Below are 25,994 nucleotides of genomic sequence, written 5' to 3'. Positions count from 1 at the left end.
AGAAGTATATTTTGTATGTTCTTTACGCCCATTTTATCAACCGTGCGTGTTCGTCATCTAGCGACCTATCCTATCGGAGGGAAATGTTTATTCCTGGCTGAGATATTTCCCATTGAAGCGGTTTATCTCGTGTTTGGGCTGACGGGACCTTTTGTTCAGAGATGTTTGAAGCTTTTTCTGGTGTTTTCATGTTTGACCTGTCTGCGTTTGACTCTCTACGACTAACCTCATGTGTGAGTAAAATGCCTCCTTTTGTGTTCTGTCTCAGTCTGCAGGCTGCATGGTAACCTGGACTTGATGCATGGCAGTTGCATGACCGCAGTAGGTCTTGTTGTGGGACTAGGAGCACGCGGCTGCAGCCATGGCTCAAACCATGCACGTGAATGGCAATGGCTCAGGTAAACCAACCCTTCAGTTCACTATTATCTATCATACGATGTTCTATTGGCTTTGGTTTTTGATTGTGCATGTATTGGAGATACTCTAACATGTTCTGTTTATCATGTTAAATTACGTTTGGTACCTTTTGTGTGTCGCACTGAATCATCCCGGTCCTATTGTAGCAGACTGTTAGTTAATAATAAACGCCGACATGTCCAACGATCCCTCGCTGCCTCATGAACATGTGCTCATCCTTACTAAAATATAACGGAGCTGGATGAGGACACAAAGGGCTAAATGTAGATGGTGTCCAGTTCCAGGGGTGCTTCAGGCCATTCTATTTAACCGGTGAGCTCCTGCATCACATCTGTCTGTCTCAACGCCACACACAAGTGAAGGCTTTCCATTCTAGCATGAAATAGCATGTTTTGTTTTTTACCTCAAGTCAGTGAGGAGCTTTTTAGCCATTAAAATATGTTTACATCAGTGGAAGTGATCAGTACATATGTAATGTATGGCATTTAAAGCTTCGGTGCATCGGAATGAATGAGACTAAGTGATATGGTTGAAATTAACTTATTAAGTTTTACACATTGGTTTTGCATACATGATAGACTATAGCTTTAAACTGTAGAAACAGCAATTCTCTCTTTAGCAAGTAAAACCAGGAATAAACAAATGAAACCTCATTAAATGTTTGCTTTAATTACAACTTTATTTTGTATTGTTGATTTGGAAAATATAATTTTGTAAAACAAAACGCGTTATATGATGCATCAGTCTACATTAAGTCTATTAAACAAAGGTTCTTGTTCTTTCAGTGTTAATTTTAATGAATACCAGTCTGATTCAGTTCATTGAAGTTAATTAAATCAGCAGAAAAAGCATTTATTTTATTATTTGTGCTGTATGTATTTGTTCACATAATCTCTTCACGGACCTCTCGCATACTTGCAGGGACGTCAAAGTTCAACCAAAACATGTTGACTCCTCTAAGTTATTGCTGCAGCTCTTTTGCTGCTGAAACACGCTGAGGTTGTGCGTTCACGCGGCGCAACATGCAGAGAAGATTTGCACGCTTCAGTGTGAAATAAACGCTGTCAGCTCCACACACGCACACACCTGCAGACGACTCGCATTCCTGTCTACACTAACGGGAGAGAGTGAAGCTTCTTACTTCCCAAATCCTTCCAGGAATGCACAGCATGCAGACAGATGCTGTCAGCGTCTGTCTGCCACCACCGTTGAGATTCCACTCTGAGAGTTATCTGTTAATTAAGTAGGTAGATGTGTCGATTCACTTCAAAGGCTACGAACCCAGCAAAGGGTGTTTTATTGTCCATTTTTGTTACAGAATGTGAAAAATGCTGAGGAATGCTATGCTAACACTGCTAACCCACCCCCCTGCAAACTGTAAAAATAGCTTCTCTGCAGTGTTGTCTGCAGTCAACATACCAATGTGGTCACCTGCTGCATTATGGGAAGTGCAGTATCCCTTTTTGGGAGGGAGGCTCTCTTACGCTAACATCCTTTTTATAATTCTGACATTTTTAACAAAACCCATCCTCAAAAAAGAACTTTATTGCACTGCAGCCTCTTCCTCCGTGAAGTCGTCTGAAATAAAAACCCTGCAGATGCTGAGTCGTGGCTCACAGCAGACCATCAAGGCTCTGGTCTGACCTGAATGCCTCCAGCCCCCCCGCTGCTCATTCAAACCCTCGACAGTGGTTTTGTTTCTGTTACCCAGCTGCCGCTTGGAACAACCCCGTGGTGCTGTTTTCCTTCTCTGCCCCGTCAGTCACGTTCCTCCTTGTGTTTATGTAAGTGCTGTTAGCGTATCATCGTGTGCCGACGGGGCGGCGCTCTGCGTCTTTGTAAACTAAAAGGGTCAATAGTTTGTTTGATGAATAGATGTAGAACTGGTTTAAGTGTGACTGTAGCTTTAGTGAGCCAGTCGGGCTGAACAGTATATTCATTCAGAGTCAACAGTCAATGCATGTACAGTACAGTGGTCACGCTGCAAGAGATGCAATGTACTGAGGCAGTAAGACCGTCCATTGTGCACGGAACCACTTTGTTCCTCGATTGAAAATGACGACACAAAAAAGGAGCTATTTTAATTTTCTGAGGGTGCTGATTTGTTTACCATGCAACTGGAGAACGGGAAAGATCAGGGTCTTGTGTAGATTGTTGACTGATGCAGCAAGTTAGCGTAGCTTAGCATAAAGTATGGAAACATGGGTAAACGGCTAGCCTGACTCTGTTCTAAGCTAACAAAACCCACCTACCAGCAGCCTTAAAGGTCGCTCAACGACACGGAATGTCTCGTTTTTTAATCCGTACAAAAAAAAGGGTAAAAATTGTTGTTTGTTACGATATTACACATTTTTTGCATTTTTGTTTCCATTTTTTAAATAAAAAAGGTAGAAACGGGTTCACGAGAAAGAAACCAGCGCGTCATGTCTGATTGTTTTGCTTGACCATCTGTGAGAAAAGACCGATGTGGGCAAAGCTCTTCAAGCTGCCTCGATGTTTGCAGAGGAAGCCCAAACATTTCCTCCGGTCTGCGTCATCACGTACCGAGTTAAGTTGTTGAATTTGGCAGCGGAGTCTGGCTCGGCCCTGTGACTTTCTACAAGAAGCTAATGGGTCACAGTGGGCGGCTCTGCTCCGCTCAGTCTGTCCTGAATGCCTTTTTAAAAAAGGGCAGGAATGTGCAGCTTTAATGTACTCGTTGTCTTTTTAGCGCCGTTTCCTGTTCCTGGTGTTGAGCTGCTGCACTATGAGGCGTTGATTAAATGCTGGCTCTACTTTTTCTTGTGAGTAATTAGGCGTGTAGAGCTCGCAGGCAGAGCCAGGAAATACCAGCCTGGTTGTATGAGAAAGGGCCCTGGTGTGTGTGTGTGTGTGGGGCCACCAGAGACCCCTCCACCCGGGCACTTGCATCACACTTTGCTCTCACTCCGTGTAAAGCACAGAGTGTAACCACTACACGTCCTGTTCCACTCTGCAGCTGTGTGTGTATAAGACCTGTGTAACGTCTTTGTACATAAATATCTGCCGATTTCGTTTGTTGTCTTGACTTTAGAGTGCTGCAGGCGTGACGCATTTTTGTTGTTGGCGTCGTGAGTTTTCAACTGGATTTTGGATTATTGCAGAAAATGGGTTCTGGGGCAAACAAACGTTTATGATCCTGACTAAACTTCACACTTTTACTATTGTTGACGGGTGAATGCAATCGGATGACCAATCCATTAATGTGTATGTAACGTCACCTTTATACGCGCATAACAAGCTGCATGTTTTGCAGCATAAAGAAGCCTGTAATGTGATGCACATATTGCGATTTCTGATTCGATAACAAACTTGCAGACACGTTGAGACCAGTCGCCTCATTTATTCTGCCTCTGAGGGCAGTGTGTCTAAAATTAGACTTTTTACGGAGCCAGTGCAAAATAAGCCAAGCCCTGGTTGTTTGTTTTGCCTCACAGATTTTAACATCAAGGCCCAAATTTGGCCTTCAGCACAGTATTTTAAGAGCAAACGCACAAAGAGAGAGAGAGAGTGCATGGGTTTAAAGTTACTGAAAAGGAGTCACAGAAAGGGTTTAGATTAACGAGTGGAAAAAATATATTCAGAAAAGCAACAAAGATGTCTTTATTTCTCAATAAAGACGAGTCATGAGACGCCCCAAAGCTTGCATGTATATTTAAAGAGGTTTTACACGGAGCACATGTCCTTTGAAATGTCAAACATGTGCTGGTGTCACAAAGTGTGAATAATCGGGACCGAGGGCTTCTTCTTTCGGATATCAACGTATTTGACTTTAATTTCAAAAGAGCAACTGTGTTCAGTCGGCACCTGGTTTCAGTTGGAGGCTCTGGCCTGGGAATCCGTTGCAACACGTGTGAGAAGTAGCTGCTGGAAACATGCGAGCTGCCGCAGAATGAATGCGCAGATGATGTTGGATAATTGGGCTGAAGTATTTTAATGTCCCAGCTGAGAGACGTGAAGCCGGGCGTGTGACAAGCTCTGGATGCTGTTTTAGGTTGTTGACGACGTGCAAAATGTTTAGTTCAGTGATTCGTTGTTGGATAAACTCGTGTTTTCAAAAACACTGAGGAAAACAAACGAGCTCAGCAACTAACTATTGTTTTAGTCTATAAAATGTTCAAAGTCATCTTTACATTTTCAGTTTTGTCCGACCAACGGTCCAAAACAAAATATACTTTATTTCACAGCTGTACAAAACTTAGAAAAAGCTAAAAATTCTCACATTGGAGACGCTAGAAAACAGATGTTTGGTGGTGTTCTGTGATAAATCACGATTATGTAAATGAAGAGAGGGGCCGGCGTTAATGAGAACAAAGCCGTGAATCGGAAGAATAAAAAGATATTTTCGTTTACGTTCTAAAACACGAATAAAAAAAAAACATCCACATCTCCTCACAAAAGTTCTGAATTTTGAATGAATGCAGCTCAAGACACGCGTCATCCAGCTGTGTCGTGTCTGTGCGTGACACAGCGGTGGTGTTTGACCCGGGAACGACAACAGGCTGCACTCTGCTTATTGGCCGGCGGTTTTAACCCCGTGTGGGATCCCAATGATCTTTTCTGACGCCCAGAAAAGTCTCAAACACGGTAAAATAATAAGAAAAGAGGAAATACAAGCAGGTTCTCTGCAGATACGGACACCACCACATCCTTGTAATGATCATAAGTCATGATTGAGAGGCATTCGTTTCGTACCAGTTTGTTGCATATTATACCTTTTTTATGTAACTGTAGCAATACTACCGTGTAGAAATACTGTTGCAAGTAAATCTCCTGCATTCAAAATGTTACTTCAGTAAAATTGGTGTCAAAATATACTGAAAGCCAAAGTACTCATGTAGAATGGCCCATTTCAGTATCCTGTGTATTATGTTATTACTGTGCTATTAAAAGATGAACTGACTAAATGCAGAGGGAAGTTAGATGGAGGTCCCTTTTTTATTTTTATAATTCCTTAAATACTAGCAGTGCTTACTCGTGCTGGTGGAGCTCAATTTGGGGAAAACTTCGTCTCCCAATAATGTGTAATTCGCTGGTTTTGCAAACAGTTTTTCCGGCGGGGATGATTCTAGACGACGACTAGGAGAAGTTGTAAAGATGTCACATTTGATAATAACGTCGTAGTTGTTTCATTAATCTCTGTGTACTGGACAACGTAACGGCTGCTGATAACGGGAGGCGACTCCCGGCCCGGGCTCTCGGCCCCGTCACTGCAGCGCGACCCTTCAGTTGTCCCGTGTTCATGAGGTCATCGCTCAGCTGTCCGGGGTCTCGGTGGTACCAGAGGGCCGCCTGTCACGTGTGTGTGTGTGTGTGTGTGTGTGTGAGAGCGAGAGATACATGGCTGGACCAGACGGCACAAGACCGTGACTGTGCTGCTGCCTCACGGATTATTTGTACCAGTCAAAAGAAACGGGATGTGCTTATTTCAGGTCTGTGCAGGAGGAAACACAAAGCGGGTTCTGTTTTAAGGTTAAGATGCTCTTAAACTTTCCAGAAAATGTTCCTAAAGGACAAATCGGCATGAATAGATGTAAACGTTTGCGTTAGCTTTTAATTAGTAACATATCTGGTTTAGGGGCTGCAACTAACTGTTATTTCGGCAGATTATTTAGTTGGTCAGTTTTTTTTTTTATCCTATAAAATAGTGATACACGGCCATCATGAGTTCCAAAAGCCCCAATGGGAAGTCTTCGGCTTATTTTGTCCAACAAACTGTCTAAAATCCTCCCAAAATTTCAATTTACCATCAAATTTGACAAAGAAAAACAGATTGTTGTTGGTCATTTATCAAGAAAAAAATCAATAAACGTTTGTTCCAGCTTCCTAAATGTTTGATTTGTTATCATGTGTTTTTATATAAGTGTATAAAAGTAGAGCTGTTACTTGGGGAAAGTTTGCTGTGCAAAGTATAAATGCTTGACATGTACAGTAGCCGAGTGATCCGTCTCAACAACAGGCCGTCATTGTCATGAGTTCACCTCCCCTCCAACCCAATAACAGGACTCTTATTTGGGAAGGGAAGCTCTGGGCTCAGAGCCTCGCGGGATTGGAGGAGGCAGCTGGCCAATAGTGATGCGGTGCTGTGCTTCAGTTTACACCAATAGTGGAACATTTTATGCCCCCCCCCCCCCCCCCTCCTCTATGGCGAGAGGATTGAGAAAGAGTGAGAAGAAACAGCAGTTCTGTGGCTCAGGTCTGCAGTTAAATCCTGTCCAGCAGAGAGACGCGGTGAAGAAGAAGGAAAAGTAAAATGCTGCCGGTCTGAGGTGAGTGCAGCTTGAACAACGAGGTGGCTTTTAGCAGCGGCCTTTAAGCCTTGTAATTCCCTCCTTCTGTTTGTGTCTGAATGGAAAGGATTGACGGGGAGAAGACGTTAGCCGGAGCTGGCGGGGAAGAGCCGGGCTGTTTATTTCCAGCCTGTGTTTGCTTTAGTCGCTGAGAGTTCCAGGCATACCAAGAACAAGACGCTGCTTTTAGCCAACGGAGAGTGAATGTAGTGGAGTCGCCGACTGGCCTGGAAAGCTGAGTGGCTCTATCGACTCGCTCTGACGGGGGAGTGTGCAGTTTGGACTTTAAGCAGCTCTGACTGTTCTATACAAAGTGTATGAACTCAGGACATTCAGTGTAGTTTAATTTGTTGTTGTCTTTAAACGTTGTGCTCAGAACGTGATAGTTTATGCCTCGTGTGTGTCTGTAAAAGCTCAAATGTTGACGTGGCGGATGGATTTTGGACTTTAACATATTGGCATTGTCTGTTTTTCTGACCCCTTTGGCTCGTCTCTTATCTGAGCTTTGTAAACAACGTTCTGTTTATCTACCCGAACCCTAACCCCACAACCTCATCAGGCTAAATTATGCAAGTAAACCAACATTTGTTTTTATTCAGAAGTTTACTACGCCTCTTAACATTTGGTGTTTTTCTCCACATAGTTGCACGTCACATAGTTTTGGGCTGACCTGAACCACCCCTTGCCAAAATGATTATCACTCACGCTTTTCCAGCAGACATGTGAGAAACCTGAGACGTGTTTGTACTCGCACTTTCAAATTATGGCGATTGTCAGCGACCGAGGAAACCGTTTGCCCGACACGCGAGCTGCTTCAGGGCAATAATTCTTGTGATGGTTTCTTTAAGAGTTACCTTTTACTCTCTGCAGGTCTACAAATGTAACTGTAGATTATTGTGTAGCACGCTCTTTACAGAAACACAAAAATCGGAACTCTTAACTAACTTTATCTTCTTGTGGTCTCTGTTTCAGAAAGAGGACGAAGATGCCCAAGCACAGAGGACGAGAAGGACTCTGTGGTTCCCTACTATGTTGAAACTCCCTATGGTTATCAGCTAGACCTGGACTTCCTCAAGTATGTCGACGACATTGAGAGGGGCAACACCATTAAGAAGCTGAGTATCCAGAGGAAGCCCAAAGTGGCCAAACCCGTGGCGGCGCCTCGGGGCAACCCTCTGGCTGAATGGACCTCCACAGACTCCCTGTCCTCCTCCAACAGCGACGGCAAGCAGTCCCCAGTCTTCTTCAACGCCAGGCCCCAGGTCGCTGCTCCGCTGACCCCCTCCCTCTCCAGAGCTACCTGTGAAGCCCCCCTGCAACAATCTTACTTGAGCATCACGGAGCAGAAGCTGCTGCTGCCGCCTCCTTCGCCAAGGTTTGCCCCTCGTCACAACCCCCAGGTGGAGAGGACCCTCATGGAGACGCGTCTTCGCCTCGAACAGGAGCGCCTGCTCATGCAACCGCACAGCGAGCCGCTGATGCCCCGCCGCCGTCTCGCCAGCTTCGGCGGCATGGGCTCCAGCAGCTCGCTGTCCTCTTACTCGGGCTCCATGGCCCCTAGCCAGATCTCTCCCACCTCCCATCACCCTCTCCCCATCAACGGTCACCTCCCCAATGGGGAGTACAACCTCTTCTACCCGCCATCCATGGGCAGCTCCATCCGCCACAGCCCCATGAGCTCCGGCATGGCCACGCCTGTCACGAACGTCAGCCCGTTGCACCTCCAACAAATCCGGGAGCAGATGGTCGTGGCCCTCAAGAAGCTGAAAGAGCTCGAGGGGCAGGTGAAAACCATTCCTATCTTACAGGTTAAGATTGCTGTTCTTCAGGAAGAGAAAAGACAATTGGCTGCTCAGTCCAAAAATCAAGGTCCTGGTGGCTTTCGCAAGCGCTCCTACAGTGTAGGCAGCGCCGACCAAATGGAGAACCCGGGCCCCATCCCAAAGGAAACGGAGCTGCACATCATGGAGCCCGAAGTCCAGGAACAGAACGCTCAGCGGCTGGAGGAGTTCAGATGTCTGGCCGCTGAGGTCCAAGCTCTGGAGCAGACGACCCTGGACAATAATGTGACTGAAACTCGGCCTCAGAAGCAAAACCAGGCCCACCAAAAGTCCATTGGCATAGTTACCGACGAAAACATGAACAGCCTTCCTGTCAATCAGAGGACGAATGGACATTGTTTCCGGGATGCTGGAGTATCGACGGAGCCGCAGGAAATGCGCAGCACGGCGGTTGGCGTGACCGAGGCCATGCTGGGCATGACCAGTGAAGCCGAGAGGGAGATCGAGCTCCAGCAGCAGACCATCGAGGCACTGAAGGAGAAGATCTACCGCTTGGAGGTGCAGCTGAAAGAAAGCACGCACCAAATAGAGATGGGAAAGCTTAAGCTGGAGCTGCAAGCGGCCGGTGGGTCGAACAAGAAAAAAGTGGACAAAGGTCTGATGGCGAGGCCTGAGATGTACAACGCCTGCGTGGAGGCCAAAGTCCAGATGCGCAGCGTGGGAGTGGGTGAGAATCTGGAATCCGGCCATGCAAACGCAGCTAAAACCCTACAAAGCCATACTGTCGGAGTGTCCTGTCAACCCAGCGTGCAGAGTGTTGCCACAGGCCCAGAGGTCCCGATGGACCGGTGGGTGGTGCACGAGCGCCGGGAGGTAAACGACCAGTGTGTAGGGAGACTGGTGGAGACGTGCGACCAGCTGGTGGGCACGGAGCTGAATGCTTGCGAGGTTGGAGTTAACACGGAGGAATCGGTAGACAGCCTGGCTCTCTGCAAACCCATGACGGAGCTGAGCAAACAGTCGAGATCAGTCGGCTGCGGAGATTGTTCAGTGGATGTGATCGTCGGTCCCATCAAGACGCTGCTGTCTCAAGGAACCGACCCAGATTACGTCAGCAAAGTGGACTCCGGTGTCATGGCTGCTCCCGAGTCGGCAACTCGGCAGACCAACACCGAGACGGAGGTAGCGAGCAAATCCACCAACACGAGGACGTCCGTGCTGACCGACTCTTTCACTGATATGGGGCTGATCACTTGTGACAAACACACCAACACGGCCGTGACCGAAACGAGGACGGTCGCCGCCGGGGAAGGACTCATCAAAGACGTGCACTCGACGGCAAAGATGCGTTCCATCGCTGTTGGAACCATCACAGACGTGGAGTCATTCCTTGGCAAATCGAGCTCTACTAAAACCAAAGAATGTGGGGTGGGACCAGTTAGCATCCAGGAGAACTTCTTGGTTGGATTAAAAACCAGGAACATAGCGTGCGGCTCCTCCCAGCCAGCTGAATGTGTCACAAGCAGCAGCAGCAAAGAGGCCGAGGAGGCACCACTGCCAGCTCAGGCCCAGGGGGCCGCCGGACTGGACCACTACATCGAGAGGGTCCAGAAGCTGCTGCAGGAGCAACAGATGCTGCTGGCGGAGAACTACAGCGAGCTCGCGGACGCTTTCGGTCAGCCCCAGTCCCAGTTCGGATCCATCAACAGTCAGCTGGTCAGCACGCTCTCGTCCATGAACTCAGTCGTGAAGTACGGAAGCGCCGAGGACATCCTGAAGCTGCAGTCGGACTCCGTGAACGCAGACCAAGGTGAGAGGTTTTGCTGAGGATGCTAATGGTGCCACGTGGTGCAGAAACAAACTGTTCTTGTGATAACTGGCTGAATGTTGTGGCAGGCAATCAAAGCATAGTTTCAAGGGCAGATAACTGAAAGGCACACACACACACACACACACACAGTATCTGCAAGCTTGACTGCTATTTTGCAAGTATTTAATGCCTGAGGGAGCATTGAGAGAGAGAGTTTGATGACATTTCTTTTTTCTCTTCTAGTTACAATCAAACTTTGAAGGTGTACAGTAAGCTGAGACTCTTAAAGATCATTCTGTTTTGAGTTTTTATATCTTAGTGCACGCTGTCTTTGGGACCAGAGCAATTACGCTCGCGAAAAACACCTCAATTACACTCGAGTACCTCTTAAGAGTTTTACAAGTAGCAACACTTAAAGTTGCCCCGTGGATTTTTCTTGGAAACAAACAAGTTAAGTTGTTTTTATTTTAAATCCATTAACAGCTTTACTAGCTTTCAGTCTTCTTCTTAGCACATTGTCTCATTTCTTATTTACCGGCAATGTAAAATGTAAACAGCAACTAGAGGCCAAAAACTCAAAAGGGTATCTTTCAAGCAGAACAACACACCAAACTGAAATTGTAAGAAGTTGAATCATGATTTACGAAATGCAGGTGATTGCCCTGTAGGATAAGGATTAGGAAAATAATTTATTTATTTGTATATAAGAAAAATATACATTATACACTGAGGTGATTCTATATTTCACCCTCCTTCCTTTTTATCTAAACTGTGTAAATTGAAGCTAGCGAGCGAGCTCACACACCGTCTACAGAGGATCCTGATCGGACCGGACAGGCCAAAGTTATCTCTGACCCTGAAAAATGCGGCGGGGGCGTTGGACGTGAACCAACAATGAGCTCATTTATTTTTGGGAACCAGTGAACGTCGCACCCATCGGCCTCTCGTTGTTTTTGCGGGCCGCCCCGGCCTCCACCAACGCCGCGCTGTTGATGCTGATTCATGGCTCCTCCTGAGTTACATAACAGGCATTCATGCCGGCTGGCACATGAACGCGGGGCGATTGTCTTGTGTTTGGGAGCTTGTTTCTGGCCTCTTCTGGAATGTAGGATGACTAAACCGACACAGTTCCTCTTCAAGTAGATAATAACAGTTAAACTACTGCGCTGAACACAATAAACTGGGTGGGAATGAGAACGTGACTGTGGTTAGAGGTGGAAGTACATTTACCACCTTTCATGTAACTTTTTATTTGTTCTCCACTACATCTTTAACTTTCTTTAAACTTTAACTCTTCCAAAGGAGGGATTGATCAGTTAATTGGACTTCCTCCTCGTCAGAGAGGAGTTTTGTTTATGATGTAACACTTGGATTTCTTTGTACAAGGACTCGTGAATAATAAGAGTTTCTCCTTTTTAAGCAGTCAGTTGGTTGTAGTTAAATTTTATTGTCACTTTATTGAGATATAACCGAGTTAAACGCACCATAACATGCCAACTTGTCATTAACATATGCCAGCAGTTAGCGGTTCTAAAGCTTTTTGTTTGCATTCTTGCTCTGTTTTTTTAAGTGCTATGTTAATGTGAGTTCAAATGAAAGTTGTCGATTTGTAAGAAACTTTAACCGATCGGTCCTGTCTGACTCTCCTCCTCCTCAGAGATCAGTCAGCAGCTTCGTCCAGAGCGTTCACACATGGAGATGACGTCATGCGGCCTGACCTCCTCAGATAAACCTGCCAACACACCTGCTCAGCAGCAGATCAGCGCGGCGGAGCAGAAGAGCCGCATGCACCTGCAGATGTCTACAGCTCTACACGGTACGGCTACGGACACGCGTTTAGGATACTCGTCCTGCTGCATTATTGTAAAAAAAGTGGCCATTTGATTTTTACATCCTGCTGTGCAGAGCCAGAGGCAGCGCTGCAGCCTGTTATTAGTGTGTCGATGTGATGATTTAGCGAAGAGGCAGCGGTGGTTATCTGGCCAGATGGTCCAGGCTTTGGTCAGCTCGCCTCAAGTTCATTCTCGAGTGGTAAAGTGATAATATTACAGTTGGGTTCGAGGTAGCAGCACATTTGTATGGTTATTTATATTTAGATGGCCTAAAATACGGCTGCTACACAATCACCTGAACGCACGCTTCACGTATAAACCTCTAAATTGTACTTGCGTACCGTACATGAGTAAATGTATTTAATTACATTCGACTACTGTCAAACGAGGCAGCAGGAAAAACATGGCTGCAAACATCATCATCGTCATCGTGGCTTCCTCCTCACGCTCTCGCCTGTCCAAACACGCAAAACCTGCTGAATGACTTTGTGGCTACTGAGCGCACACGTGCGTCACTGTAGACGCATATGCAACTGAATGCATGTTGATACATGGACACACACACACACTCTCAGCTGTCCCCCGCAGCAGTAAAAGAGGCCCATCAAATCAGGACAAGCCTTGGCAGATGTGCTGAGTGTTCCTGGCTCTCGGCTGGTATTTTTGGTTTTCGGAGGGCTGTGTTTAAAATGACTGAGATACTTTCAGGGTTTGGAGGAACTTCCAGCTCCTCGCTGACCGAGTGCTTTGGAAAGGGCGTGAGACGGACACTCAACGGCTACTGTCCTCTCTGCCAAAGCTCTTGATCATGTCGGAGGACTTTTAGAGGCTCATTCAGGCGTCTTTTGTGCTGCTGTTAACGGATACTTGCAATGTTGCAGGGGATGAGACTGTACAAGGAGAATTATTGTTTAAAAATGTAAATGCAAGACGACAAAATGCAGGAAAAGAGATGCAAAGAGTTTATAGAAACGTGACTGTTTTCTACAAACTTATAATTGCGTCCATTTCGGACACCTTACGACAATTTGCACACTGTATGCATCAGAGCTGCACAGTTCATCAAATATGAGTTGTGATTTTGGTTTCCCACAATTAAATGAACATGATCGACTTCATGCACGCTGCACTCATAGAAACCTCTGCTGCATATCTAATCAAGCCGTCACTTGCATCGTGCATCATGTACAACTGATGTTCACGCTTCTCTCCTTCAGGGCAGCCGTGCAGCCAGAGCACCCTGAAGTCCATCATGAAGAAGAAAGATGGCCGACCCGACTCCAACGGCACCAAGAAGAACCTGCAGTTTGTCGGGGTGAACGGAGGGTGAGTCTGAAAATACATGAATATAATCGCTGTCCTGAATATTAAGTAGATACCTTTAGCTTTGCATTTTAAATTGCCTGTTAGATGTTTTTAACGTGTAATATTGTAGTGAATTAGTGTTTTTAAGTGTCCTGAGTGAGGTTAAAGGTGCTGCTGTTTGACATTTTTACAATTTACGTCCTCTTGCAGCTTCAAGTGTTGTGAAATCTGTGTTGGTTTATTGGTGCAAACATCTGAGTCTTCAAGTTCCCCTGCTTTTGTCGCCCCCTCGTGGCAAAGCAGGTATGAGACGACGTCGAGTGACGACTCCAGCTCGGAGGACAGCAGCTCCTCGGGGTCGGACGATGACGAGGAAGAGGACGAGGAGAAGGAGTTCGGTGGAAACGAGGAGGGATATAAGAATGTGGAGGCAAAGAGCACCAGGGAGGAGATTCAGCCCGAGGGAGCCGAGGAGGAGGAGGAGGAAGAAGAAGAGGAAGAAGAAGAAGAAGAAGAAGAGGAGGAAAGTTCAGAGAAGCAGGAGATGAGAGAGAGGTGGGTTAAAGAGAATTATTGCTACAGGGACGAGCTATCATCACCATAACGAGCTGCAGGACTGGATACCAACTGAGCGTTTCATCATCATTAAACTGTTGGAAATGAGAAGTTATGATCATTTGAATTGCAGTTATATCAAATCCTACTTTTCTTTAAAAAATAAGTATATATTTAGTTTTTATACTTCTACTCGGACCATCAATATAAAACACAGGCAAAATAAATGAAGATGGATAAAAGTAGGACAACTTTATTCTTCAATAGCCATTTCAATGTATTTTTATGGTGTTTCCTCTCTATGTAGGAGTTTAATTGAAGAAGCTGAGCAGTACTGGTTGTGAAACTTACAACAATTATCCAACCAGAGCTGGAAATGTATCCTCAGTCTCACCTCAGACACAGTAGATAACCTGCTGATGAATAAATAAAAGTTAAAATGATGACTTCATGATCTGATGAAGCCAGCTGCAGTTATACATGTGTTTTTTTGTCACATTAATGTGGGATGTAATATGGATACATTATCAGATAAAGGGCAAATTGAATGCATTAAATGTAATAATAACTGATTGTCTCAAAGGTACGAGCTCAGTGAGAAGATGCTGGCAGCGAGCAACGTTCTCAAATCTCACCTCAGCGACCCCAAAGCTGTGAGCAGCAAAGATCTGGTGAGCGGGATTTATTTTTATTATTTCACTCTTAAAGGAAAACTTCATCCCAAAATGAGCATTTGTGTATTTGTGAGTACCCAGTGTTGCCTTGAATTCTTGAAGAAAACGTAGAAAAGTCCCCGACCCTAACCGCTAGCCGTCCTCCTCAGAGAGCCTGCATCAACACGGTGCAGCACGAGTGGTTTCGCGTGTCCAGCCAGAAGGCGGCGGTGGCGGCCATGTTGGAGGACTACCTGGGGGCCTTCGGGGCCGTCTCGCCGGCCGTGCTGCGCCACATCGTCAACATGGCCGACGGCAACGGCAACACGGCGCTGCACTACAGCGTGTCGCACTCCAACTTCCAGGTGGTGAATAAGCTGCTGGATGCAGGTGAGAGCAGCAGGATGACCCGTGTTTTATTTCTACTCATTCATAAATGAAAAGGAATCCGTTGTCCTGTGTTTCTGAAATGTTTCAAAGCTTTTCTAATCCATCGGAACGCTCAGATTATCTTAGTTCTGCTTCAAATGCAGATGTGGTTCCTCTGTCTCTCCTTCCCTTCACTTCCTGTCTGCATCTCTACCTTAACTTTCAAATGACCCTGAACCATCTTATGAGTTTAAAAGATATCAAGGCATCAATCAGTGTGCGCGTGTGTCACGGTCCTCTGAAGCTCCTTATCAAGCTGCATTCTAAGCCCGCCCACTTTTTAGTGGTCCAATCAAACAAGATTGCTGAATGCAGGACTTTTACTTACGCTAGTGTTTTTACAGTGTGGTCTGAGTACTTTTACTTACGCTAGTGTTTTTACAGTGTGGTCTGAATACTTTTACTTACAATGGAGTGGTCTCGTGTGACGTCACAGTTTAGCTGTCGGCCATGTTGGAGTACATGTTGGAGTACACACAGCCACTGGCATGCACGGCTGAGTCGCAGAACCTATCGATCATGGTGAACTTTTGTGCTGTCTTTGGTTGTGGCAGCAGAGCTGATAGAGACAAGAAATCATTCTTTGGTTTGCCAGCGGTCATTACACATCAAGGAAATTACACGAAGGAGCTATCCAAGCGACGTCGCCAGAAATGGCTGTCGCGCATCTCTCGAGATATAAAGGAATCGAATTTGGGGTACACTCGAGTATGTGCGGATCACTTTATAAGTGGTCAGTGATTTTATTTGCAAATTCGTTTGTGAACAGTATTTAATAAAGGAAATATAAATTAAACATGGACATGAGAAGGTTACCGAAGCTTCATCGGCCCGTGACATCAGTCGGTGCCAGAGACGTGTCGAGCGTGTACAACAGGCGAAACACATAGATGCAGCCTCAGCATTGCTTGATATGAGTTTAACGTCGTATCATGTATATATATATATGTGTATATATATATATATATATATATGTGTGGGGGGGGATGAAGTTAGGAGTTAGTTGAAAGTGAATTCCTACACACACGCACACAATGACATGCACGTACAATGTAAACAAACACACGTGTCTGTTTGCGCTGAGTAAACATTGAATATTGCTAAATATCGGACCAGATCTGTATATATTTACCCTTCCAATGACGAGATGAGAATTCTCGACGACCGTTGCTTTGACGTCTCGGACCCATCCACTGACAAACTGATTATAAGCGTCGAGCCCTTTGTAGCACTCCAGCTCGTCTTTCGTGTAAGGACTCGGGGTGTTCACGAGATACGCGTAGATGTTGGCGTAGTTTACCGATGGAAGACAAGTAGGATCGGCACTGAAACGATCTGCACTCATCGTATAAGGATCCAAGTTACCAATAACCTTCAATTTGGCCAGGTAGCGAACCTTTGATGCACTATCCAGTGATTCAAAGTATGGTATTTTCGCCGCACTTCCTTGTTTACTCGCCGCCATGGAGGATCTGTATGTACTCCAACATGGCCGACCGACCTGGTAACTAAGGAGATCGTGACGTCAGTGAGACCACTCCATAGTGTTTTTACAGTGTGGTCTGAGTACTTTTACTTACAATAGTGTTTTTACAGTGTGGTCTGAGTACTTTTACTTACAATAGTGTTTTTACAGTGTGGTCTGAGTACTTTTACTTACAATAGTGTTTTTACAGTGTGGTCTGAGTACTTTTACTTACAATAGTGTTTTTACAGTGTGGTCTGAGTACTTTTACTTACGCTAGTGTTTTTACAGTGTGGTCTGAGTACTTTTACTTACGCTAGTGTTTTTACAGTGTGGTCTGAGTACTTTTACTTACAATAGTGTTTTTACAGTGTGGTCTGAGTACTTTTACTTACGCTAGTGTTTTTACAGTGTGGTCTGAGTACTTTTACTTACAATAGTGTTTTTACAGTGTGGTCTGAGTACTTTTACTTACAATAGTGTTTTTACAGTGTGGTCTGAGTACTTTTACTTACGCTAGTGTTTTTACAGTGTGGTCTGAGTACTTTTACTTACGCTAGTGTTTTTACAGTGTGGTCTGAGTACTTTTACTTACAATAGTGTTTTTACAGTGTGGTCTGAGTACTTTTACTTACGCTAGTGTTTTTACAGTGTGGTCTGAGTACTTTTACTTACAATAGTGTTTTTACAGTGTGGTCTGAGTACTTTTACTTACGCTAGTGTTTTTACAGTGCGGTCTGAGTACTTTTACTTGCGCTGGAGTGTTTTTACAGTGTGGTCTGAGTACTTTTACTTTTTCTTATGTGAAGGATCTGAACACTTCCTCCACCGCTGCCCTGCAGAGATCTGCCTGAAGGCTCAATAGACTGTGATGAGGTACCGGCCACTCAATGCTCCAAAAAGCCTTTTGTGTGCTCGGCCTTTTGTGTCCTCGTGCTCGGTGACAGCACGTCCACCCCCCCGCTCCCATTGTAGCCTTTGTCCTCCCAGTTCCTGAGACCTCTCCTCCCCGTCACAGCTCTCCCCCGTCTGATGGCTCTGATGCGTTGTCTCTTTTTTTGCAAAGGATGCGTTCAGACAATATGTTCCGGTCGCAGGACAAGTCTCAGGCCTGACGCGCGTCCTCGTACGTTACCGCGTCGTTGAGTGACTGACGGGCAGCGACGAGTCAATCACAGACCGAGTCTGACCAAACGAGTGCTTAAAAGACCACCTGCACTGAAAACGTGTTTCCCCCAGAGCTGCTGCAGAGCTTTAAACATGCTGTGTGTGTGTGTGTGTGTGTGTGTGTGTTTCAGATGTATGTAACGTGAACCAACAGAACAAGGCCGGGTACACGCCCATCATGCTGGCCGCGCTGGCCGCTGTGGAGTCGCCCAAGGACATGCGTATTGTGGAGGAGCTCTTCAGCAAAGGAGACGTCAACGCTCGAGCCAGCCAGGTCAGTGACGGGAGGGGTCAGAGGTCAGGAGGCAGCGGCAGGCCGACAAACGTGTGTTTCAGGTTTCAATGAGCAGGGAGGAGGAGGCTGTGAGGGCAAAGATCTGTGTAGGAATCAAGCAGGTTGAAGATGACGACGGCATTTTAAATAGCTTAAAATTAGGTTAGTTTTGTGTTTCTTTCATAGATCAGAAGTAAACAAGAGTCCCGGTTGAGCGTCTAGCTGCAAAAGATTTTATCAGAACGTTTGATTTCAGAAATATTTTTACTCAAAGTACCAAATATAGATCTTTGGTGACACCAAGTGGTACAAGAAGGTAACTGTTTTTAGTTTAGGTCTGTGATGAAGAGGGAGAAGATTTTATGCTCGCTTCCACGAAAAGTTTACTTCTCTTCTTCTGGTTTAATAAACCTTATTATTGATCTTTCGCCGTTCCTCTTCCTCCTCGAACAAGCGAGTTGAAGGTGTTAACGGAACCTCTCTGTTGTCCCCCGTCAGGCTGGTCAGACGGGGCTGATGCTGGCGGTGAGTCACGGCCGGATGGACATGGTGCGGGCCCTGCTGGCTCACGGGGCCGACGTCAACGTCCAGGACGACGAGGGCTCCACGGCGCTGATGTGCGCCAGCGAACACGGACACGTGGAGATCGTCAAGCTGCTGCTGGCTCAACCCGGATGCGACGCCACGCTGAGCGACAGCGTGAGTAACTAACAACATGAAGTACTGCACCGAGGCTTTACTTGAGTTTTGCACTTCCAGTGGGTCATAAGTGAGGATTTTGATTAGTTGTGTTCGTTTTGAAGAAAGTCCTACTCATTCTGCCTTAACTTTATCTCACATATAATGTGCCGATCACTGCAGATAAGAAAGTGTTTAGTTTGTGCGACTGATCTTTTATTCCTTGTTTCTTCCCCTTGTCCCCTTTGTCCTTGTCTCCTCCAGGATGAGAGTAACGCTCTGTCCATCGCTCTGGAGGCAGGACACAAGGACATTGCCGTGTTGCTTTACGCGCACGTCAACTTCTCCAAAGCCCAGTCACCTGTACGTCCTCGTCCCTGTAGAGCACCCCGTCCTTCTAGTTTCACGTCTGTTCCCACGTCACATTTACACTCGTGTGTTTGTATTCCAGGGGACACCTCGACTCGGCAGAAAGACGTCGCCGAGTATCACTCGGAGGAGCATGTTTGATTAGAGGCCCCGCCTCTCCCCACAAAACCCTGCGCTGCTATTGGTTCACGCTGAACGACGCCTTACCCACAGCTGGATGGACTTCATCCCACGCACCAGCCAACCAATGAAATTCCTGGAATATATATATATATATATATGTGTGTGTGTGTGTGCGCACACTGACGAGCCCAAAGTGTCCTTTTGAGTATGAATGTAACCAGCTGGTGCCTCCAGTCCCGTCAGATAACAATCAGCAAACCGACACAGATTACGCGACTAAATACCTTTTTTGTTCCTTTTTTTTTGTCCGTTTCTTTCATTTTTCAAATTTCCTTTTGCAATTTGACAACTTTTTTTATTTTAAGTGTCTGAAGCTCAATGTTGATCATTCAAGAGCACCAAAACATGTGATTTTTTTTTTTTTTTCTTTTCTTTTCGGTTCGCGTCAGAGTAGAGACAGATGGAGAATAACCCACCCGCATGTTAGAGGAAGTACTTCCTGTATATATCGCTCGCCTCGACATCCCGGCCTCACACATGTGCGCCCAGCTCTCTGCAGTACATGTGCAACTCATGTGGATGAACGCACCGACGAATAGACGCTACCTAGAACTGGAGAAATTGTACTTTTATACGAATCCTTTGTATCTATTTAAAGAGAAGAATCACAGTATTTTGAATATTTCCTATTACTACTTAACGACCCATGAAGTTATATATTTATCAAAGTATAGTTTTTAATGCAGATATATGTATTTCATTGTACATACAGTGGTCATTAGCGTTTAGTTCTCTTTTTTTTGTGTCCATTTCCTTCCCGTCTGTCTCTGGTGTGTAATATACGCCGTCTGTCCTCTAGTATCACGGTACTGACTTTCATCCTCCAATGAGACGTGAAGTGCCTGAGACTTCGCCATATAACAATAAACACCAATTAAAGAATGCAGATCAGTGTCTCGGCTTCATTGTGATCCACACGTCTGTGATGAGTAAACATTGAACACATTTAAGAGAAAATAAACTGCACGTTTCTCTCAAAACAGCACGTTTCAACTCCGGTTTCTACCTGGTTCTGTGATCAGCAGAAGAAAAGAGGCTATTGAATACATTTTTTCCACTCATATTTTATTCTAGACAGACAAAATGTTGATTTAGCAAAATGCTCTAAAAATCAATGAAAAAGGTAAAAAACAAACATTTAACACATCTTAAATTGTGTTTTTAGACTAAAACAGTCTGGAAAACACAGCTTTATATGAAAACATACATATTGTACATAATATAATTATATATATGTGTATATTCTATAAGTGTTGACCAGAAACGATGACTATCAAAAACAAAACATTTCACCCACATTCATGATGTCGAAGTTTAAAAAAACTTCATGTGAGCCAATGTTGGCACAACTTGAGTTACTTTGCAGATTCAGATTAACAAAACCGATTTAGATAAAACTTTATTGATCTCCGGGGGGGAATTTACAAGCATCCCATCGGTGTATAAAGTAATTAAAACCAGCTTCACTTTAACAGCTTCAACGTTAAAGTGAAGAACAATCGATGACTCATCAATAATCTAATGTTTATGATTCTTTAACGAGTCCTTTTTCTTTTGGTACCTGGTGTCAATATGGCTGTACTTGAGTAGTACATTTTGAATGCAGGACTTTTACTTGTATCGGAGTATTTCTGCACTGCGGTGTTGCTACTTTCACTTCAGTAAACTTTCAGAATACTTCTTCCGACGCTGTTGGTTGCTCGTCACGTTATGAGGCGAAGGGAGTTCAGTGACTGTATTTAGTTGGTGTTATTTGGGTTTCGTGAATGAGTTTCTGGAGGCCAGAAGTCTGACGGCTGAATTCTTCTGGTTCAAGGAGCCGGCTGTTTTCTGACTGGACGGCTTCCTGAGAGGACGGAAAGAGCAACAACGGTAGAATCACTGAGCAGAGTCGTAGAAAAGAGAGTATTTCGGAATTAAAGTGACGTCAATTCTTGCAAAATGTGTGAAAATCTTTACGGACAGTTAGTGAATAAAGTTTGTAAAAATCTAAATGATAGACGCCATTCATCTAAAATAAGAGGAATAATGAGCCTTTGGCAATTTCATCCTCTCAAATTTATATTTAGTTTGTAAAAAGAATCCTAATTTTAACACAAGATTCTTTCCACCAGAGCCCGTTAAAGGTTTTTGAAGTATAATGTTCTGTTTCTACGTACGTTTTTAACTACGGCGCTCCTAAAGTAGCTGAACAGACCTGAGCAGGGGCACGTGGGTGCTGCTGGACCCGGCTGCCCCCGTCCTGCAGACGATGGGTTTGTGTTTCAGCGTGGGCCGGGGTACGAGGCCGAGATCGCCCGGCCTGTAGCGGGCCAGCTCGAACTGAAAACTCAGAGCCGGGTTCAGGCTCACGCCTCTGAAAAGACAGGATGACGGTAACAAAGCAGCAGTTTGGTTTCACTCTGCTGAATGTGACAGAAAAATACATTTAACAGAATTGGCCTGTTGTGATAATCAGCCTCACTGGGAACATCTGAGACTTTAATTTCATTGCTGTGATTGGATCAACCTTAGATTATGTTCTATAAGTAACTGATACCATAGTGTCACAGAGGAGCCACTAACGAGCCTTCAGAAAAAAGCTAAATAATTGTGATTGCGCAACAACAGATGTCATCCAGTTACCCAGAGGTCTGCAGCTCGTCTAGCTGGTCGCTCTCAGCGGTGGAGCTGGCGAGTGTGGGCCGGTCCAGAACCACCAGCAGCTTCTGCATCAGCTGCTTCCACTGCAGGGCAGAGTCCCCCCCCTCCTCCTGCTGGTCTGTAGGTGCATCCTGCAGGGAACAGAGTCCGCGTGAGCGATGTCGATCTGAAGCTTTGTCGTGACAGTTCCATCATTTCAGGCTGCAGGCAGCAACTTTACATTTGGTTTAACCTAAATATTCTGCCTTCTCTTCCAGGCATAGCAGTGCAATAAACCAATAGTTTAGCTAGTCGTCTTAAACTTCTCTAATTTGTTTTCAAATAAGATAAAAGTCTGCCGATATAAGAGACCACCTTCACTTGAGTGTCCAGATGTTCCTGATGTTTAGTTTTACCATCAGGGCTTGTCTGAGAGCCACGGCGGCTTCCTGCATGATGCTCTTCATCCTGCTCCTCCTCCTCCTCTCCTCCTGTAGCTCCGCCTCCAGCCGGCTCACCTGCGCCCTGTTTTTAGTGCACCGCTCGGACAGCGAGGCGCGTTCCTGTCTGAAAACAATACAGTGAGGCCGTGTTCGGGTGTGAACCGGCTTCAGGACGTCTGCATCTGTTCTCACGACTGATGTGTCTCAAACGATGTATTTAAATTCAGGACCATGAGTGAAGCCTCTGTCTTCTGACTGGTTTAAGTCTCACACCCACTCTGCTAAACGTGTGGAGACGTTCTTGTTCACTGCTCTTAACACTGAAATGAATGTGATGCTGTAGGAAGCCTGAGTCAGCGTTATGTGGACCGTACAGACCTGAGGGCCTCCATCTCAGCCAGGGCTCCCGTGTGTTTGGTCTGAAGCTTCTCCAGTTCTTGCTTCCGGTCTTTCAGCTCCGCCTGCAGCTGCCGACACTTCTCTGTAAGCTGCTCCGCCACCTGATGGGGGGGAAGACATCGCGCATGAAAACCCCATCGAGTCTACATCTACCCTAAACCTGCAACGCCCCGATGGATCCCACCCCCCCTCTCCCCTGGTACCCTTCTTACCCTCTTGCGGACGCAGCTCCTGCGGGACGTCTCGCTGAGCATTTGCTCCAGGATGTCCACATCCACGCTGAGCCGAATCTTGCGGTCCCGCAGGGCCGAGTTCTCCCCCATCAGGGACAGAGTCTGCTCCGACAGCTGGCCGATCCGAGCCTTGACCTCCGTGTTCTCCTGGAGGGCCGACCTGGTCGTCTCCGGGACCTTCTGGTCCACCAGGTGCTGCACCTCTGCCGCCATGGTCGCCACGTGGCTCTCCATCTCCTTCTCCAACCTTTGGGGTTAATCATTTAGGCGTAGTATTTTAATAACACTGCAGGCTTTTGGGAGTCTAGTCTAGCTAGAATAAGCTACAACAACAGAAGTCAATCAGCAGTCTGAACCTCTTCTTGTCCAGCAGTGCTTTCATCTCCAGGTTGTGGATGGCAGCTTTCTGTTGCTCCTCCTGACTGACCAGCTGCTTCTCCAGAGACTCCATGTTGGACGTCAGCTGCTCCTTCTGCTTCTGAAACTCCTCCAGACTAGCCAGCCTCGCCGCTTGGAGGAGGAGAGAGGAGGAGAGGATTAAACCTTGATGGAGGTTTAACTCAACCAGTGACTTTGTTTCTGCATCCAAGTTGTGTCAAATGCAGTGTCCAGGGATCCAAACAGTTCATGCTGTGAGAAAAACCATTCTTGCTGTGATACCGGTTTTATTTTCTCAATTAAATGAGTATGTCTCAGTTTTATGTGGACAATAAAACCCATCAAAACCCCAGAAAGGTTCATCTTCATGGGAGCTTTAACGCTCCGGTTCAACCTGCAGAGATATTCAGTCTCACCGAGCGTCCTGTTTCCTGCGTTGAGTCCTTCGGTCCGGTCTTGGTGCTCTTTCCTCAGCTGACCGAGCTGCAGCAGCAGAGCCTCTCTCTCCTCGTCGGCAGCCCGCCGCTGACTCTCCAGCTGCTCCGTCAGCTCGTCGGCCTCGGCCTCCTTTTCCAGGACGCAGAGCTTCAGAAAGTCCACGACGTCCTCCTTCTCCTTCTCCAGAGAACTGTACTGAGAGCTTAAGTCCTTCTTCTGCCTCTCGTGTTGGTCGCATTTCAGCTGGTACCTGGAGGAGGAAGAGGGTCACGGAGGCCCGACGGTTCAGGACAACATCTTTTTATGATTCTTACAACTATATACATTTATTCAGGTACAATTTTAAAGTACTTGTACTTGAGCATTTCCATTTACTGCTGCCCTATACTTCTATTCCACTAAAATTCAAAGGAAAGTATTCTAATTGTTTTCTCCTCTACATGTATGTGTTGCAGATTCAGATTAATAATACAAAATGTAATCAACAAAATAGATGATGTAACTCTATAGATTAAGATACAACTTTATTGATCTTAAAAGGGAATTACAATGCTATGCAGCAGATGAAGTAGTTAAAATTAGCTCCACCTTGAAACAGCTGCAACATTGAAATGATGTCCACACTAATGCGTCAATGATTATAATACAGTAGTATATATTGTTGTGAAATCGGCCATTCTGCACAATGAATACTTTGACTTCTGGTACCTCGTGCCTTTACATGCATGATGCATGACTTTAATTTGTATAAAATCTGAATCTGATAAGTTAAATAAATGTAATTAGGGGAGTAAAAAGTACAATATTTCCCTTTTAAATTGTAGTGTAGCAGAAAACTGATACTCAAGTGAAGTGAAAATACCTCAACATTGTACTTCACTGTACTTACTTTACTGTACTTCACTGCACAGTGTTTAGTAAATGTACTTAAGTACTGTTCACCACTGGTTATACTGTGTGACTAGATATCTGCATTGTTGTTGTCGCTTATATCCACTCTTAAAGAGGCATGCAGTAACTTCAACGACCAAAGTGACCTGAACTGATTTTTAAATCCAACTTTGAAGAACACTAACAAAGTTATCAACGCATTTACTACTATGATACTGTCACATAAATCCCATTAAAGTTAGTTAACTTTAACTTGATATAATAACATATATATTATAGGATATAGAAGCCTGTGTGTCACCTCTCCACCTGCTCGTTCAGATGTCGTATTTGAGTCAGATACAAGTCCTTCTCTCTGTCGTCAGACACGCTTTTAGCTGCACGAGTCGACGAACTTTCCTTCTTCGATGTTTTCTTGACTTCGTCTCGTTTCATGTCGTCATTTTTCTTTTCCTTCTTTTTGGGCATCGCGTGGTCCGAGGAGCAAGTTGGTCCGTCGCTAGGCAATGCTGCATTCAGGGACTCCTCGGAAAGTTTACTTCTTCACATGTTGTACTTTGAGCTTCAAGAGGACGAAAATGTGATCATTGCGTTCATACTTTTATCGTTTTTAAATGTTTTGAAGTTTGCACGAATATGTATTATAGGTATGGTGATTATTATAATGTTTAACATGCTGTAGTTAATTTGATTTTCAAAATCAGATTTTTTTCCCCCCTGGTATATAAAGCCATCACAACATTCCGTTGGGCCATACAAATTAATATTATTATCAATAATACTCATTTAAAAAAAAAAATAATAATATATATATTTTTAAAGCAAATGTGTATTCTAAAACAGAGTTACAAAGTACTGTGCAATTAAAACAAATAATACAAGTAAATAAAATCCCAAACATAAGCACAATTAAAACGAGATAAAACAATACACAACAATACCATAATAAATACTGAATTACACTCCAACAAACACACAAACAATGTTTCACAGGCTACATTTTAAATCAGTGTGGAGGTAACCTCATTTATTTGTTGTGTGTATTGAGAGTTTCTCAAAAACAATTTAAGGATACGAAATCTCTGCTTATTCTTTTCCACAAAATAGGTAACATAACGTAATCATCTCCTCAAGCATTACATCTGTCACTGTCACACTATGTTGTTCTTTTTTATTATTAGACTCCGTTTACAAAGTTTATCCAGAAAAGATAAACCCAGTGGTGTGGCCATGACCTCTGACCTCCTCTGCCCATCTTTTGGTTTCCAACTCAGTAGCTCCCTCCAGTGGTATGAGCCAGTACTGCATGGTTTTGTGTACATTTTTCCTTCAATGACATTAAATGTCAGCTGCTCATCTTTTCA

General features: G+C 45.0%; 2 protein-coding genes across 7 annotated transcripts in view; one reads left to right on the top strand and one right to left on the bottom strand.

The window, feature by feature from the left end:
* Positions 1-20,112, top strand: part of kank1a (KN motif and ankyrin repeat domains 1a) — a 42,667-nt gene extending 22,555 nt beyond the window's left edge. For 3 of the 6 annotated variants that reach the window (XM_079270502.1, XM_079270504.1, XM_079270503.1), the window contains exons 2-12: positions 269-398; positions 7,698-10,316; positions 11,974-12,132; positions 13,366-13,474; positions 13,754-14,008; positions 14,592-14,679; positions 14,832-15,051; positions 17,854-17,996; positions 18,495-18,695; positions 18,939-19,037; positions 19,126-20,112. In XM_079270502.1, coding sequence (XP_079126628.1) covers positions 362-398; positions 7,698-10,316; positions 11,974-12,132; positions 13,366-13,474; positions 13,754-14,008; positions 14,592-14,679; positions 14,832-15,051; positions 17,854-17,996; positions 18,495-18,695; positions 18,939-19,037; positions 19,126-19,188 — 3,993 coding nt within the window. In that variant the 5' untranslated portion in view covers positions 269-361 and the 3' untranslated portion in view covers positions 19,189-20,112. The remainder of the gene's footprint in view (positions 1-268; positions 399-7,697; positions 10,317-11,973; positions 12,133-13,365; positions 13,475-13,753; positions 14,009-14,591; positions 14,680-14,831; positions 15,052-17,853; positions 17,997-18,494; positions 18,696-18,938; positions 19,038-19,125) is intronic. The other 3 variants (XM_079270507.1, XM_079270506.1, XM_079270505.1) reach the window with 2 other exon arrangements.
* An 863-nt stretch (positions 20,113-20,975) lies between these two features.
* On the bottom strand, positions 20,976-25,098 carry cfap157 (cilia and flagella associated protein 157; the record flags this gene model as incomplete). Its single annotated transcript, XM_079270728.1, has 9 exons — positions 20,976-21,072; positions 21,424-21,582; positions 21,852-22,000; positions 22,265-22,411; positions 22,666-22,791; positions 22,903-23,170; positions 23,280-23,433; positions 23,718-23,989; positions 24,932-25,098. The coding sequence occupies 9 exons, from the start codon at positions 25,096-25,098 to the stop codon at positions 20,976-20,978; spliced, it is 1,539 nt and encodes a 512-aa protein (XP_079126854.1).
* Between the last annotated feature and the right edge of the window lie 896 nt (positions 25,099-25,994).

This window comes from Melanostigma gelatinosum, assembly GCF_949748355.1.
Source record: "Melanostigma gelatinosum genome assembly, chromosome: 6".
Lineage (NCBI taxonomy): Eukaryota > Metazoa > Chordata > Actinopteri > Perciformes > Zoarcidae > Melanostigma > Melanostigma gelatinosum.
Note: the sequence above shows the minus strand (reverse complement) of the source record. Positions and strands in the feature narration are given on the sequence as shown.